This window comes from Mya arenaria, chromosome 16 (assembly GCF_026914265.1).
Source record: "Mya arenaria isolate MELC-2E11 chromosome 16, ASM2691426v1".
Lineage (NCBI taxonomy): Eukaryota > Metazoa > Mollusca > Bivalvia > Myida > Myidae > Mya > Mya arenaria.
In genome coordinates this window covers 40,273,479-40,291,386 of record NC_069137.1, presented here as the reverse complement: position 1 = coordinate 40,291,386, position 17,908 = coordinate 40,273,479, and the positions used below count along the sequence as shown (strand labels likewise).

Genomic DNA, 17,908 nt, shown 5'->3' with positions numbered 1-17,908 from the left:
CGGTTAAAGATTTCCGATGAATATCCTATGAAATGTGCCGCCCTCCCGTTTCGACTGGTCGTTGTTCCGGGATTCATTATAAACAATTATGAAACTACCTTACTAAATTGTCACTGAAGTTTACGAGAGCATCAGTGTCATAAGAAAAATATATAATATGTCCCCCTAATGCTATAGAATATGGATGGTCTCCTAAATGACTCAAAAATAATTTAATATAACAATGGTCTTCATTAACCATTCGACATATATACCTGTCCCTTTAAAACCTGCAACATACTTACAGATTATTAAGGCGACCGCTAATAACGTATATTTGTTGTTAATTGATTTAAGAAGCCTAAGGCATGTACACATAATAAATGATCAGTTCAGAACTAGATTATTAACAAAAAAGAAATATAAAGTATAAAACAAAAAATATACAAATTGTCCCCTTAATGCCGTAAAATATATATTCGTTATTCATTATGTCCTAAGTAGATATACTGGTTTCGTTTCTGAATGGAAATTTGGCGGATTTGTAATTATGTTTATGTCTTTCGGATAAAAAAATGTCAGAGCTCTCATATTTAATGGCAATTTTACTACTTTAGACATTGACAAATATAAACTACTACATGGTTTATAAAGAATAAAAAAAGGAAATGAATATAAATAATGTATCATCCATCCCCCTCCATCGGTGGTCATGTCATAGTATACACTCATTCGGAGCTCCTCGGCCATTTCTATCGAAAATAACCTCGCATGTATTTGGACGGTTTACATACTAAAAAATGGTACGCTGCAAGTAGATCGCGAAGTAATTTTATTTGCGGTTAAACTTTATGACTTAACTCTTGGGAATCTTAAATATGTTTGCAATAAAACACTTCACTGGCAGTTAATTTAAACTAAGATCAATAAATACCACTTAAAAACATTACATTTAATTAATGATATAATTAAAAAAAATACCAACTACTTAAACTTGTGAAACGGCGTACATCCGGGGTTGTTTTCGATAAAAATAGCCTAGGACTTCCGATTGAGTATTCTCTTATACACTTATAGTTGTGTGTGACCTCCAAGTGGTTACGTTGAACACTCCACTTCTATGAACATCCGTCTTGTTTATCAAATGATCTTAGCAGCTGCTTACATCTAGGACATTCATATACACTATTGCGATCATTCTTAATTGAATTAAATCAGGTGAAGCGGTATATATAAACATTTGATGGCCGATTTAGTAGGCAGTCAACCCAATATAAGGTAAATAACATAACTTTAAAGAAATCGATCCTTTACATCCAGTTCGAGCCAACGAGGAACTAAAGCCAGCCGAGCTCGAACCAACGGGGTTTGACTGAACTGTCATCCCATAGTTTAAATATTGAACAAGGTCGACACTACAACATTCCCGAACAAGATGGGACATTTTATGTAAACTTGTCATCTGAATGATTTAGAAGATGATTTTATTTTTGTTTGTCGTATATATAGCGACATAAGACAGACTTTTATCCCGATATATTATATATGAAAGTCAAGTGTGTAAGGAAGTATGGCATTTATTAATACGAGGAAATTTTTGTGAAAGATGCACTATTACTCCCAAATGAGATTAAACACATTTAATACAATTGTTTTGATATACCAAAAAGAATTAACTAATGTCGAAAACAATCTTTCTTATGAAGGAAACTGAGTTTAATTTATAAATGAAATATGCAGAAAAAATGGCATTTCTACCTTATGAGACCATAATAGATCGCAGTAAATCTTTTAGGATTCACCAATCATTTAATATTTTTGCGTTTTCAGCTATTAAATACACGGTTATAAAATTGTTAATAGTTATTGATGTATGTATGTATTTCTGTAGACCTTGCGGTCAAGGATAACCCGTGAAAGTGCAAGCACATATTTCCAACGGGGTCCTTTGTTTTTTGCTGAAGGGACAGCTCGCTGAAGAGACAGTGGTGGGATACAAGGAAGTCCGGGTGCGATACCCTAGCTCTTTTTCGAAGAGACCCCTTGGTTCTTTTACGTGCTCGGTGTAAAGCACCGATATACGGGGTACAACTTTCCTGGGTTAAACCAGTACTGAGTACACCACTTTTCCAAGCACTACCCTTTAAATGCCGAGCGCCAGGCAAGGGAACTACTTGTACCAATTTTTAACGTCTTTTGGTATGGCGCGGCCAGGGATCGAACCCACGACCTCCCGCTCCGTAGGCGGATGCTTAACCACTAGACCACGGAGACGATATTTGCCCAAAATGCATTATTTATATATAATTAATAGTAGTTGAGGGTGTATCATACATAATACTCAAGCGTTCGCAATGTGAGGCAACGAATGTAAACGTATCTTATTTTCAGTTATATGTTGCTGTTTTTTAGTTGTACATCTTTTTAAAAATTGCATGAAATAGTCTTTCTAAAAAGAAAAATCGTTGAAAGAGCCTGTTATGGTACAATGTGGTAAGTATGGATTTTCAACTACAGTCAAAACCCGTTGGCTCGAACTCGCTTGGCTCGAATTCCTCGTTGGCTCGAACTTGATTTAGAGGACCGATTTCTTTATACTGAAAGTTAACAATCTCGCTTGGCTCGAATTTCCCGACGCTCGAAGTATTTTCACCGGTCCCTAGGAGTTCGAGCCAACGGGGTTCGACTGCATAAATGGTTTGATACGTCACCATTTATTTTGTGTAAGTACATACTTAGTATCGTAAACTTTTTATTGGTCTACATTTGATTGTGTGCACTACCTACTAGGTTGGCCAATGTTTATATACATGTCGCTTTACTAAATTTTAATAAGAAACGACTGACTGCGGGTCAGAAAAAAATGTATTGTAAAACTTAAGAAATACTACTAGACAAAATAAAATGTTGACCACCAAAACATTCTAACCCTATGTATCCCTCATTCAGTGGCGTTTGGGGCCAAAAGTTTTCCTACAAACATGTTTTTTTTTATGTTTTGTGTGTGTGTGTCTTAAAATAACAATCATTATTAATCCAAACTTATTTATTGTAAAACATTTGTGAAACAAATTATAACAACAATATTTATATCGAAATCACTTTCGTTGCACAATGAAATGCAAGAGTTGGACCTTGTGTTGTGGGAGAAACGGAGTACCGCTGGTCGAGGTTGATGATCTTAAACTAAACTTACATACGCCCGTTTTCACAACAAAATGGAATGCATTACATTGACGTGAGAGTAGAGATATCATATATATGTACACATGATAAAATGTTGTGTGTATTAAATTGCTCCCCTTTGACAGCATAGGTGAATGCATTGAATTGAATTGAATTAATGGTCAAAACATCAACGTTGTACAAATGATAAAATTGTGTATGTTTTCAATTGCTCCCTTTTGACAACAAAGTTTGAACTGAATTAAGTACCAACTAATGCATACCAAGAGGTCGAAACATCATCGTTGCTGACCGTAGATGAAGAAACAATAAATATCTAATTCCAGAGGTCATTGCTGTTCCCGGTATTCCGTAGTCACCGTTGAGATTTGCATTCAAACACCGGTTATACCACCACGCTCCATGATATCTATATGCACAGCTGGCATTGAGAATCCGATCCTGGTCATTATCGAAGGTAGAAAAGTTCTGCCCGTATGGCGAGTAGCTAGACCCATCAGACAAATCGCCCCTACCTGTCACTGTAAGAAAAATGAAATACTATTTGTATTGAATCATTTAAAAAAAATTATAATTGTTATGTCACCCGTCTCAAGGACCGCAGCTCGAGCAGTTATAATTGCTTCCACTCGTCTCAAGGACGGTAACTCGAGCATTTATCATTGCTTCCACCCGTCTCAAGGACGGTAACTCGAGCAGTTATCATTGCTGCCACCCGTCTCAAGAACCACAACTCGAGTAGTTACCATTGCTTCCACCCGTCACAAGAACCGCAACTCGAGCAGTTATCATTGCTTCCACTCGTCTCTAAGACCGCAACTCGAGCAGTTATCATTGCGTCCACCCGTTTCAAGGACCGCAACTCGAGCAGTTATCAATGCTTCCACCCGTCTCAAGAACCGCAACTCGAGCAGTTATCATTGCTTCCACTCGTCTCAAAAACCGCAATCGAGCAGTTATCATTGCGTCCACCCGTATCAATTGCTTCAACCTGTCTCAAGAACCGCAACTCGAGCAGTTTTCATTGCTGCTCCCGTCTCAAGAACCGCAACTCGAGCAGGTATCATTGCTGCTACCCGTCTAAAGAACGGTAACTCGAGCCGGTATCATTGCTGCTACCCGTCTAAAGGACGGTAACTAAAGCAGTGATCATTGCTTCCACCCGTCGCAAGAACCGCAACTCGAGCAGGTATCATTGCTTCCACCCGTCTCAAGAACCGCAACTCGAGCAGGTATCATTGCTGCTACCCGTCTAAAGGACGGTAACTCGAGCAGGTATCATTGCTTCCACCCGTCTCAAGAAACCGCAACTCGAGCAGGTTTCATTGCTGCTACCCGTCTAAAGGACCGCAACTCCAGCAGGTATCATTGCTTCCACCCGTCTCAATGACCGCAACTCGAGCAGGTTTCATTGCTGCTACCCGTCTAAAGGACGGTAACTCGAGCAGGTTTCATTGTTGCTACCCCTCTAAAGGACCGCAACTCGAGCAGTTATTATTGCTGCCACCCGTCTCAAGGAACGCAACTCGAGCAGGTATCATTGTTATGTTACCCGTCTCAGGGACAGTAACTCGAGGAGATGTCATTGTTATGTTACCCTCTTAATATTGCATTGATAGCATCACGTGATAATATCGATCGACCAATCACGCAACAACAAGCTGAAATTAAGTGTTTTTAACGCTAATGAAAATTGTGGTCTTCAAAGACAAAATCTGGGCAAATATAAACATTTTCTGAATTGTTCCAGCTTTTGGTATCTTAGTTTTAACACTACTTATAATTTGTCACACTTAATTTTGTCATACAAATAGAGTGCATTTTCCAAAAAAAATGAGCTAGTACCTTTAAACTATAATTCGAAAATTTAGGTTGAAAACTTCAATATTATCCAATTGACTATCAGTTTCTGGATAAATAAATATATATATATATTTATATATATATATATATATATATATATATATATATATATATATATATATATATATATATATATATATATATATATATATATATATATTAAGTTGCATAATTTGAAAGTAAATAAGTCTTACTATTGAACGATCTGGTTCTGTTATCCACGTAGAATGTATATCCAGTTCCTTGCAGTCTGAAGTTACTGTACACATCGTACCCGCTCGATCCATCATAACCTTCTATATCTATGCGCAGTTCATGACTCGCCTTACCAAGCATCTCCTGTATAGTCCGTAGACCTGTTTGAATTGCGCAGTGAACATGTCAGAAACCTATTTAAGTATCTGATTGACGATCTTTTATATTAATGCCACGTTGGGCCGATAGTTCAGAACTTCAAGTTTAAGTTAACAATGCTGTTAACGTCATCGTTGTTAACTTCCAAAATATTTCTATTCTGGACTTCTAATAGATACACTTGTTATTTGTATTTCTAACAATATCTGAAAAAACTTTTTCAATCGTTCAAGATTTTTTAAATGTATGAGCATATCATCAAAAATGTCATATTCAAAAGTTTACAATCATTTCGGCCCGTTATATTTTGTCATATAGTCGATATAAAACAAGTCGTCGAAACTACGTATCACGCATTGGAATTGTAACAAAGCACTAACACCCAGGGAAGCAACAACATCACATAAGTCAACCATTCAACAACACCCGTCATCAGTGGAGTATCAATACCATACGCACTCATAATTTTGTTTGAACGAAAGTATAACGCACAAGTCAATTGTTGATTTAAACATATTTCATTGCCTTTTTTCTTTCAACATAATCGGTATTTACAACAATAATATAGAGTATACACAAAGCAAATGGGTTGGACACAAGTTCTAACAACATTAGTAACGTCTTCCCCATAAGTCAATTGTTACCACGCCCCCCCCCCCTCCCCAGGTCCGGGGGTACACTAGGGCTAGTGGGGGAAATGGGCCATATTTTACATTCCATGTGGCCCCGCAGTGCCGAGTTAATACGGTGTTGTTTTTTGCGCCGAAATTAGAAGGGTATGGATGCTCCCGGGGTTCGGAGGCTTTTGGCGGGGATTTAACCAACAGTTTTACCTGGGATTTGCTGGACCACAAGTCCCCGGCTATTCCCTGGACCTTGGGGGGCGTGGTTACAATTGACTGGTGCATTAATATAATGGGAAAAAAATAGTTGCATATCCATTCGTTGTTAAATAAATATATTTGAACTTAATATACCTAGCCAATATTCTCCCGAGGCGGAACCGAATCCATTTTCATATTCACTAAAATTCCGGTAAAAATCTACGGATCCATCGAGTCTTCGTTGGAAGACCTGGAAATTGCTGAAGTGTTAGTCCCGATCGAGTGTTTAAAGTGACACTCTTATTTAAAACCAATGCATACACATGTATAATAAGCAAACAAAACTTTTGATGGACAAAATATTGAACAACTTAATGTAATGCATTTGTGGAAAATATTTATTACTGATAACAAAATTGTAACAGTGTATTTCATAGCTGGAAACCAAACAATATTAAATGATTGGTGAATGCTAAAAGATTTACTGTGATCTACTATAGTCTCATAAGGTAGAAAAACCGTGTTTTCTGCACAATTCTTTTAAATTAACCTCGGAATCCTTCATAATAACCATTATTTTTGACATTTATTCATCCTTTATGGTAAATTTAAACAATTGTATTGATTGTTATAAATCTTATTTGGAAGTAATAGTGCATCTTTAATGATAAATATAATTCATTTTCTGCACCGAAATCGATGGTATAGAGCATAATTGTTTGTTTCAGATTAAGATATGAAATGTATTCACCATGTGAGGACCAAAATTAATATTTCACGAGCGGCTTATATATTTACTTTTGTTGTAAGTTAAAGTTAAAGTAAGTAACGAAGTTAAATGACGTCATTGCATTTTCTTCCCGGCATTGTATGCGTTTATTTTACTATTTTACAAAAACGGGCAGTTGGGTGGTGTTTATTTATACTCGTAAGGTTAAAAAGAATTTGTCACCTAATCAAATAGCTTTATCCTAAACATATGAAGTGATATTTATCCTTGAAATATGATTTAGTTTTGTTAAACTTCTGTGATATAGCTATTTTAAAGAACTTTCAAACCCGTTATATATTACCTTTTAGGAAGGGTTTAATGTGCAGTTAACATTAAATATAATCATATGGAAGCCAGGATTATCTATGCTAACTTTATAATATCACGATTCCAAGTGACATGCAAATACAACCTGTCATATTTGTTGAATGGATGTAACATGTAATAATGCATTTATAAAATATAGACATTGCACAAATAAAGCTACTAAAGTTCCTATAAAGAAGACAAAAATAAATAAATAATTTACCGTCCATCCTCCTCCATCGGTTGTCATGTCACAGTATACACTAATAGTTGTGTGTGACCTCCACGTGGTGATGTTGTACACCCCACTTCTATGTATTCCCATTTTGTTTAGCAAATCGTAGCAGCTGTTTACATCTAAGACATTCACGGACACTTTTACAATCATTCTTAATTGATTTTAATCAGGTGAAGCGGTATATATAAACACTTTGACGAGCCTCGGATACCGGTTCAAAACTAACAAATGTAAGTGTCGGCAGCGATGCAAAAGTCGATAAAGGGACCAAAATTTTAAATGTTTTAAAAAATCAACTTCTATTTAGTTTTCAGGTTCAATATTTAAAAAGCATGATTCATATATCCGATGCAACATGAAAAGCTGTAATTAGGAGTTGAGCATTTTTTACGAAAAAATATTTTATCAGATTTAAAAGAATATGTTTGTGAGTCAAATTTATCTGAACTGCCCAATCAACAATGTCAAGTGGCTTTAAGTTGATTGCAGTTATTTAAAAAAAAGATATATTATAAGTGGTCAAACAAATATTCTGTCAAATTAGACGGCAGTATACTTCAAATTTGCCAATATATTTATTTGAGTTAATCGGCAGTCAGCCTTTATTGTTATTAATCAGGTGAAGCGGTATATATAAACATTGGCTGGCCAATTTAGTGGGTAGTTTACCAAATACTATGTAAACAACTTAACTTTTAAGATGGTGAGTATGTCCTTAGACACACAGAATAAACGGTTATGCGACAGTGTCCGGCGTACCTAACCCCGGCACCCGGGATATCGCCAGAATAGGCCGTATTACGGTGAACCTAACTTCGGCTACCGGAATACCGTCAGAATGGGCCGAAACCCGGCGTACCTATCCCCGGTACCTGGAAAATCGCCAGAATGCGCCGAATTCCGGTGAACCTAACCTCGGCTACTGGATAGTCGCCAGAATGGGCCGGAATCCGGCGTACCTAACCTCGGCTACCGGAATATCGCCAGAATGGACCGGAATCAGGCGAAATCGGCGATCGGAATGGCACCAAATTGGGCCGGAATCCGGCGTACCTTACCTCGGCTACTGGAATATTGCCAGAATGGAGCGGAATCCGGCGTACACGGCAATCGAAATGGCGCCAAAATGGGCCGGAATCCGGCATACCTTACCTCGGCTATTTGAATATCGCCAGAGTGGACCGGAACCCGGCGTACTCGGCGATCGAAATGGCACCAAAATGGTCCGGAATCCAGCGTTCCTTACCTCGGCTACTGGAATATCGCCAGAGAGGACCGGAACCCGGCGTACCTAACCTCGGCTACTAGAATATTGCCAGAATGGACCGGAATCAGGCGTACTCGGCGATCGGAATGGCGCCCAAATGGGCCGGTATCCGGCGTACCTTACCTCGGCTACTGGAAAATCGCCAGAATGGACCGTAATCCGGCGTACCTTACCTCGGCTACTGGAATATTGCCAGAATGGACCAGAATCCGGCGTACTCGGCGATCGGAATGGCGCCAAAATGTGCCGGAATCCGGCGTACCTTACCCCGGCTACTGGAATATCGCAAGAATGGACTGGAATCCGGCGTACTCGGCGATCGGTATGGCAGAGCAATTGGCCGTATTCTGGCAAACCTAACCTCAGCCATGAATACCACCAGAATTGGCCGGAGCCGGCGTACTCGGCAATTAGAATGGCGCCAAAATGGGCCGGAATCCGGCGTACCAAAATGGTTTTCTTACTCTTTCAGTTACTGTATTGGATATTATCTTTCAAAACTGCATAGCATTGTACAACACATAACGTTATGTATAAACACTATGTAGAAAACACAACAACACACGTATGCATGTCGTGTAGTTTACCATTTACTGTGGCGTGTGTCGGAATAGGGGACGTAGCTGCTGTGTGACTGTTTTGGCTACAGTTGTCGGTATTGCATAAAGACGTGTTGCAACATTTAGCGCCGCACACCGGCCCTGAAAGTCCAATATCCAACAACTGTCATCGACAAGATCTTGATTTAAAAAATATCAAATATACGTTGTCATTGCTTGGAGAGGCCATCACAGTTTTATTTTATTTCTTTGTAACACTTTGCTGCACTCTCACAGATTTACCGCTTTGACAACTTCTTTATTGTCTTGAAATGAGCCAATTTCTGCGTAAATATCTGCAAACCAGTGATGTAAGACTGCTGACAAAATATCAGATTTCAGATATTCATATTTCCGTTCAAAAATTAATTATTTATGGCTAAAAGCGTTACAAACGGTTTAAGAAAAATGCATAAAACATCAATCTTTGAACTAAAATGAAAATATGCGATCTGATTTTTTGTCAGCACTTTTAAAACACTGGTTTCCATGCATTTTCGCATAAATTGGCTCGTTCCAAAACAAAACAAAAAAATAATAAAAAAAACGTCGTCAAAACGTTCAATCTGTGACAGTGCAGCTTTTAAGAGAATAGGTACAAAGCATGTTTTATTATAATATTAGTTAAGCATTATTTATTTTTAAAAAATGCGCAGGAAATAAGGATATTTGTACTAAGTCACTCTCGTTGGCACGATGTTGCGCGAGAGTGTGGTCCTGTGATGTGGGGGGAACCCGAGTACCCGGAGAAAACCCACTTGCTTGGCTTGGTGACTACTATCCGAACTCACATGCGCCCAGGCCGGGAATCGAACCCAGGTCGCCTTAGTGTGAAGCGAGTGAGGTAACCACTGCGCTGACCGGACAACATCTATACTAATAATAAGCCCACCCTTGTTCAGATTCATTTTGTTTTTTCCATGATGCATAACAAATATCAATGTATTTAATGAGATAGTGTTTAATATTTACTTCCTTCACACAGCTCTTTATATACCAGTTGAAGTCAAGGATGTCAAGCATTGTAAGTTCGTATTACTTAAATACTTGACAGTATTACTTAACTTACCCGATGAAAACATCAGAAGGTCATCCCGTTGTGTTTCACACAACTGAAAGGAAAGTGTTTATGAAATAAATATGCAGTATACAAATTGAGGTGAATGAGATATGATACAGACGAAATTTATTTGTGAAGAAAATATGCAGATGTATATATTATAGACAAAATGTGGTTGTGAAGCTAATTTGCAGATGTATACTTGAGAGGTAATACATGTACTGACAAAAAGAGAAACATTTTATTTTGTGTTTAGCAGTTTCTTGTCCGAAATGGTGCACTTGAGCGACATTTTTTCGTATTGACATATAAAGTCCACTTGAACGATTTTAGGGAGGGAGGGAGCGTGTGCCGGATGCTCCCCACCCCACACGTAATATTAGAAATATAGCACACCACTTGGGCCATATGACATTATAAGGACCGGTCAGGCAGCCCCGAAGGTGAATGGACCGAGGCGTTACTTTCGGGGGCTGACTGGCCGGCCCTTATAATGTCAATTGACCCTCAGTGCTGTGTTACATTTCTAAAATAACACTTTTTACGAGTGTTAGGATGAATACCAGTTAGTTGTAAGTGCTCTGGTTGATATTCCGGGCTCATGTATATGTACAAACATAAGATTTGTAAGTGTCATTGCTTGGTAAGAACATCTTCTCTTTCATGTATTTTTTTATTTTTCCATCAGATGTATTGAAATATCTACCTATACAGTATCACTATGGGAACATTGCATTGAGAGAGTTATTGAGGTTTTATAACGGAAGTTAAAGCAACTCTGCACCTGATGATCAATTTGCAAGAAAAAAGGAAAATTGTCGAAAACTGACATAAACATGGTATTAATGTGTACAATGCATTGAAACTTACTAACTGAAGTACCACATAGTTAACAATTTATTTAAGTTTAGCAGTTATTTATTATTTTACCTATAAAAAGATAACTGGGTATGTCTACCTAGAAGAATGTATTCTTTCTGCGAGATTGGCTAGTCGATAGCTTAAATATACCACTCATTTCGAGTAAGCCTTCGTAGCACAGTGGATACGACACTTTTAACAATTATGATATCAATGCGTTACACATTCTATTAAATAATTGTCCTGAGCTTCGTTACACAGAGACCCTTTTTTGGTGCCAATCTGGTTTACAGTCCCTTTAAGTATACTTAGTAGAGGGAATAAAAAGGGGTGAGGAATAATGAAAATCATATTCCTACCTGAGGTTTTGCACAACGGCTTGTGAACATACTTCTGTGTGTTACGGTTGAGAGGTCTGGGAGCAATTCACATATCTAGCAGAGAAAAATTCAGTTTAAATTGTACTTGTTTTACCAGTGTGTGTATACCACGTGATAAATGACGTCATATATGCTACGTCGGTAGGCAACATTTTGCTTAAAATGAAGACTTAAATCAAAGATAACTTTTCTTTTACTACACCATTTTGAATAAAACGAAGAGCAGTCTCTGCCGCTTAAAGAGCCTCGCATTCGTTTTATTTCCGAAGTTTGATAAGGTAAATAGTTTAATCAAACACTTCGACAAACCTGTTTCCAAAGTAATGTTTTGACAGTGCTCTGTCAGACGGCTGTAAATGGTGAAAAGGTTTGTCGAAGTGTTTGAAGAAACTAAACTCTCAATCAAACTCTGGTAAAAGACCGAAGGCGGGGCTCCTTAAGAGGCGTAGACTGCGCAAATGGTGAAGAAATAGTGAAGTTATTTTTGTTTCAAGTCTTCATTCGAAGCAAAATATTGCCTTCCGACGTAGCATTGATGACGTAATTTATCACGTGGTATACACACACTGTCTATGATAACTGTGAATCAGGTAGTTTATACTAAGTCACTCTCGCTAGCATGATTTTGTGCGAGAGTATGGTCTTGTCATTTTGGGGATACCGGTCTGCCTTGAGAAACCCCACTTGTCCGGTTTGGTGACCATCGCCAAACCTCACATACGCCCACGCCGGGAATCGAACCCGGGGCGCATAAGTGAGAAGTTAATGTATTTTTTTTTAACTTGCACGGTCTTCAAATATCAGCGAAAATTTTATAACGATATAAAAAGGTTTGGAGTAATATCGTTATAAAGTTTTGTACTACAACATGCGAAATGCAAAATAATTCTAAATACAGTCGAACCCCGGCTGGCTCGAACACGCTTGGCTCGGATTCCTCATTTTCTCGAACAAGATGTAAAAGCTCGAATTTTCTGAGGTTCGAGGTATTTCGCCGGTCCCTTGGACTTCGAGCCAACGGGGTTCGACTGTATATCAAACCTCATCTCGTCCACAGTGCCAAATGTGGTTGCAGCCATCCGGATCTTGTAGCTGGTCGCAGGCGAAACATGTTGGTCCTCCCAGCGACTGAGCGCCTGGAAAAGAAATTTTATAAAATCGTGTTTAGTGACATTAGTTTAAACTTTTTTATATGTACAACGATTTTAAACAAGTCATTTGGGTGTCTGGCTAGCGCACTCACTTCACATTAAAGCGACCCGGGTTCGATTCCCGGCCTGGGCGCATGTGAGTTTGTTAAGTGGACACCAAGCCAGACAAAAAGGTTTTCTCCGGTTTCCCCCACAACACAAGACCACACTCTCGTGCAACATCGTGCAAACGATAGCGACTTTAAACGAATCATCGTGTATTTTTTGGTTGGATTTAAGATCCTTACTGATTATTAAATTTAATGCATACTCTTGTGATCTGCCGTATGTATTTGTATTGAATTTTCAGCTCTACTTGTTAATATAAATATATGAGCGTATCATCAAATATGTCACGTACAAGTATTGTCGTAATCACGCTGGTAACTTTATCAAACTTCTGAACAATTGGCCCATGGAAATTAAATACCTAGCTTCAGTGTGTGTGTGTGTACCACGTGATAAATTACGTCATAAATGCTACGTCGGAAGGCAATATTTTGCTTAAGATAAAGACTTTAATTTCTTTAATAACACCATTTTAGACAAAACAAACGGCAGTCTAAGCCGCATAAAGAGTCCCGCTATCGTTTTATGACCGAAGTTTTATAAGGTAATTAGTATCATAAAAAAAACTGTTACCAAAACAATGTTTTGACAGTGCTTCGTCAGACGGCCGTATGGTGAGAAGGTTTGTCGATGTATTTTAAGAAACTAAACTCTCAATCAAACTCTGGTAAAAGACCGATGACGGGGCTCCGTAAGAGGCGTATACTACGCTAGGTTTCAGTTTGAAGGGGTGAAAAAAATAGTGAAGTAATCTTTGTTTAAAGTCTTCTTTCGAAGCAAAGTGTTGCCTTCCGACGTAGCATTTATGACGCAATTTATCACATGATATACACATACTGATCTTGGTCACAAAAGGAGCACGAAAAAATGGAGATGGTAGCTAGCAAGCTTATACAGTCGAACCTTGTTGTCTCGAACACCCAATTTGGTCCTTTATATCCAGAAAAAATATATATGAGATGTTATACCAGTTTCTCCACAGAGCTTGGAATTGCAAACATCACCATGGCAACATTGTGAGCAAGCCAATAGGCCTTCTTGAGAATTTCGCCGTCGTCCAATAAGCTGGCTGGTACACATCTATAAATAACATTTTATACGATTATAATGTTAACACAATAATATTGATATGTCCCAAAAGACCGCATGTTTTGATTATTTGATATGGACGTTGGAACACTGATTTTCCGTACAGTATATAGATTTTATTCTAATCAAGTATCAATTAGTAACGTAAACCATAAGTTTATAAAGACGTCCGTATTATTACAGATGTGAAACAAAATTTGGTAATTTGTAATATATTTTTAGAGACCTCATCATTTACTTCATATAACATTATCGAAATGCAAAGGTCCAGAGGATTATTATTGATTGAATGTAAGATTGCAATAATATGAGATTAGTATTTAAATTAAGATACAAAACAAAAATAATGAAAGCACTGATAGTGCTGAACTCACTCACTCACTCACGCACGCACGCACGCACTCACGCACGCACGCACGCACGCACTCACTCACTCACTCACTCACTCACTCACTCACTCACTCACTCACTCACTCACTCACTCACTCACTCACTCACTCACTCACTCACTCACTCACTCACTCACTCACTCACTCACTCACTCACTCACTCACTCACTCACTCACTCACTCACTCACTCACTCACTCACTCACTCACTCACTCACTCACTCACTCACTCACTCACTCACTCACTCACTCACTCACTCACTCACTCACTCACTCACTCACTCACTCACTCACTCACTCACTCACTCACTCACTCACTCACTCACTCACTCACTCACTCACTCACTCACTCACTCACTCACTCACTCACTCACTCACTCACTCACTCACTCACTCACTCACTCACTCACTCACTCACTCACTCACTCACTCACTCACTCACTCACTCACACACTCACTCACTCACTCACTCACTCACTCACTCACTCACTCACTCACTCACTCACTCACTCAGAACTATTGTCAGCTGATGTTTGCTATATATATATCGTACATGGAATAAAAGCAGTGAGGAATAATATTCCTTGTGGTATACCTGTGAGTCTCGACAGCCATATTCTCGGCGTATACCAGATGCCGTTGAAAATGCGTCCGAAAAGCATACCTAAAAAGATGCAGATATTTCAAAGATAACGTTACTAATTCAGATATTTGAAGAGGACAACATTAAGGAAATGGTCAAAGATCGATGTTTAAAAGACCTTGAAAGTATGAGTTATGCTTCTCTATCGCTTTACTATTGTAAAATTATATCCCGCAAATGATTCTTCAAGCTTTTGGTATGCTATTGTAATAAATATAATGCTTAGATGCAAAGCTAGTTCGAATTATACTCATTCAGTGACAGCTTTGTTCGTAAACCACGAGTTTCTATTTTCATAAAGGCAAATAGAATACATCATCACTAGGTCGTATTTTTTTTAAAAACTCGACAATAAAACAGGTAAGCGATATACCTCATGCGGGCCGCAAATTTCTATTGTTGTGCATTCCGCTGCTCCAATAGCTGATGAACACTTCAAGCACACGAATGGACAGGCTGTAAATAAAGAAGACATACATTTCTATTGTTGGTGTGATATTATCGATGCCTATCGTAAAATACGTACGCTTTAATTCGTAAGGCGAGTGCTCGTGGATGGAGGATTAGCTTTCGAGACATACAGGCGATCGCTTTCAATCGCTAGCCAACCTTTCGATGTAGTATGTATAGCGCTCTGAATCATGCGTCGGTTGCTCGCGGATGTAGGTTAAGCTTTTTAGACAGGAAGGCGATCGCTTTCATTCGCTTGACTTTTCGAGGTGTATATTTAGCGCTCTAAATTCGAATGCTTGCGGATGTACGTGTTGATTTCGAGACAGAATGCGATCGCTTTTAGTTTGATAGGTGAGCTTTCGAGGTTGTAGGTAAAGCGCTCTGAATCATGAGTCAAGTGCTCGCGGATGTAGGTGTTGATTTCGAGACAGACAAGCGATCGTTTTCAATCGCTAGCCGACCTTCCGAGGTTTATATAGCGCTCTGAATTCGAATGCTTGCGGATGTAGGTTTAGGTTTTCAGACAGAAAAGCGATCGTTTTCAATCGCTAGCCGACCTTTTGAGGTAGGTAAAACGCTCTTAAACATAAGTCAAGTGCTCGCGGATGTAGGTTTAAGTTTCCAGACAGCTTTCGAGAAAGTAGGTATAGCGCTCTGAATCATGAGTCGAGTATTCGCAGATGTAGATTTAAGTTTCGAGACCTACAGGCGAGCAGTTTCATTCGCTAGCCGACCTTTCGACAGTGTAGTTGTAGTACTCTGAATCTTCAGTCGAGCGCTGATGATGAAGTGTGAGACATGTTCATCTTTAAAGGACTAACTAGCTAGTGGTTATTACCTTTTTTAACGAAGAGAACCAACACCAAACAACCCAAAAATGCCTTCATTTCCTTCCGCTGAAACAATAGTCGTCTAATTGAATAATAAACAAACAGTTGACAAAAATAATTCAAACTATTGAATTGACTTTAAAGCTGCACTCTCACAGATTGACCATTTTTACAACTTTTTTAGTCTTGGAAAGAGCAATTTTTCGCGTATATATATCTGCAAACCAATGATATAAGATTGCTGACAAAAAAAACAGATCGTAGATTTTCCGTTCAAAAATTAATGTTTTATGGATAAACTAACGGTTTAAAAAAATGCATAAAACATCAATTTTTGAACTTATATATAAAAATCTGCGATCTGATTTTTTTGTCAGCAGTCTTACATAACTGATTTCCATGGATTTTTGCAAAATTCGCTCGTTCCAAGACAAAAAAATAAAAAAGTAAAAAACGTTCAATCTGTGAGATTGCAGCTTTAAATAATGTCTAAATAATTAGATACTCTTCTTTTGCTTAATACAAACATAATTAAGAGTTAGAGTTAAGTGAGTAATACATTTGATTTTATAAATTTAGTTATGTGAAACGACCTACCAATATATTATTCACGGTAACTCGACCAAAACTGTGTCATAAACGGCTATCGTTATCGGTATTCGGCTGATAAGAATGTCGACCCACTCTATGTCAAAATGACGAATATGAACGCGATTAGGTTATCACTAGACCAAAGGAAACTACAGGCCAAATAAACAAATGCTAAGTTGTTTGATATAATATTAACTAAGCCGTTACCTTTACGCACTAGCGTATTCGGGGGGAAGGGGGGAAGGGGGGAGGGGGGAGGGGAGGTGTCCGACGCCTGCCTTAAATCTTCCAAATTCATTGTCAATATCGGACGAAACAAGGAAATATAAAAGGCTAAATGACAAAATGCATAATTTCGGACCAGAAACTGTTTAAATTGTCTTGGCCCTTCTCATCATTTTAAATCATTTAACTTTCGTTTCTGTGGTAGGGGCGGTTGTCAAAACGTTGTGCCCCTATGCCCCCCCTAACGTCAATTCCTGGAACCGCACCTGCTACGGAATAGAAGTACTATTGCCGGAAACGTTAAAATTTAAGTTTGCTTCAAATCTAATCTGGTTGGAAGAACTTAAATTATACACGAGTAGAGAGATGCAGAAATAAAATAAAATGGTTATACACCAGATTACCTCTCGGTTTTTATTCCCCATACTATGGGACAAGCTTCGACAATATCTCTTAGAACTCCATCCGACATATCTCGCTTCCGAAGCCGCACACAGAAGTTGTGTATCTTACACGGATTGGGGGAGTGGATCACTAATAGAAGGCTCAAACAAGGCTTAAAGATGCACTCTTATTCCCAGTTGAGATTTTTCTTAATTAATACAAATGTTTTAATGTATCAAAACGGATGAATAAATGTCGAATGCAATGGTTTTGATAAAGCATACTGTGTGTATTTTAAAAGAAAGGTGCACAAAACACTGTATGAGACTATAGTAAATCACAGTAAATCTTTTAGCA

General features: G+C 38.4%; 2 protein-coding genes across 2 annotated transcripts; both read right to left on the bottom strand.

Annotated features, from left to right (window-relative positions):
* Positions 1 to 3,287: 3,287 nt before the first annotated feature.
* LOC128221646 (microfibril-associated glycoprotein 4-like) lies at positions 3,288 to 7,609 on the bottom strand. The gene is made up of 4 exons (XM_052930248.1): positions 7,508 to 7,609; positions 6,360 to 6,456; positions 5,223 to 5,384; positions 3,288 to 3,686 (listed from the first exon to the last, which is right to left on the bottom strand). Exons 1-4 carry the CDS (start codon positions 7,607 to 7,609, stop codon positions 3,418 to 3,420), a joined length of 630 nt encoding a protein of 209 aa, XP_052786208.1. The 3' UTR covers positions 3,288 to 3,417.
* A 2,860-nt stretch (positions 7,610 to 10,469) lies between these two features.
* On the bottom strand, positions 10,470 to 15,534 carry LOC128221645 (uncharacterized). The gene is made up of 5 exons (XM_052930246.1): positions 15,442 to 15,534; positions 15,021 to 15,089; positions 13,917 to 14,028; positions 12,731 to 12,825; positions 10,470 to 10,500 (listed from the first exon to the last, which is right to left on the bottom strand). Exons 1-5 carry the CDS (start codon positions 15,444 to 15,446, stop codon positions 10,470 to 10,472), a joined length of 312 nt encoding a protein of 103 aa, XP_052786206.1. The 5' UTR covers positions 15,447 to 15,534.
* Positions 15,535 to 17,908: the final 2,374 nt, after the last annotated feature.

Bases quoted from the DNA above. Each gene is read 5' to 3' on its own strand.
- LOC128221645 (XM_052930246.1), bottom strand. The intron at 12,826-13,916 runs GTATAACATCTC...TTTCTTTTCCAG, and splicing joins CAAGCTCTGTGGAGAAACTG to GCGCTCAGTCGCTGGGAGGA. The intron at 10,501-12,730 runs GTTTGATATACA...CTTTCCTTTCAG, and splicing joins GGCACTGTGGACGAGATGAG to TTGTGTGAAACACAACGGGA.
- LOC128221646 (XM_052930248.1), bottom strand. From the start codon at position 7,609: ATGGGAATACATAGAAGTGGGGTGTACAACATCACCACGTGGAGGTCA. The intron at 6,457-7,507 runs GTAAATTATTTA...AGCAATTTCCAG, and splicing joins CCGATGGAGGAGGATGGACG to GTCTTCCAACGAAGACTCGA. The intron at 3,687-5,222 runs GTAAGACTTATT...TTTTTCTTACAG, and splicing joins CAGAACCAGATCGTTCAATA to TGACAGGTAGGGGCGATTTG.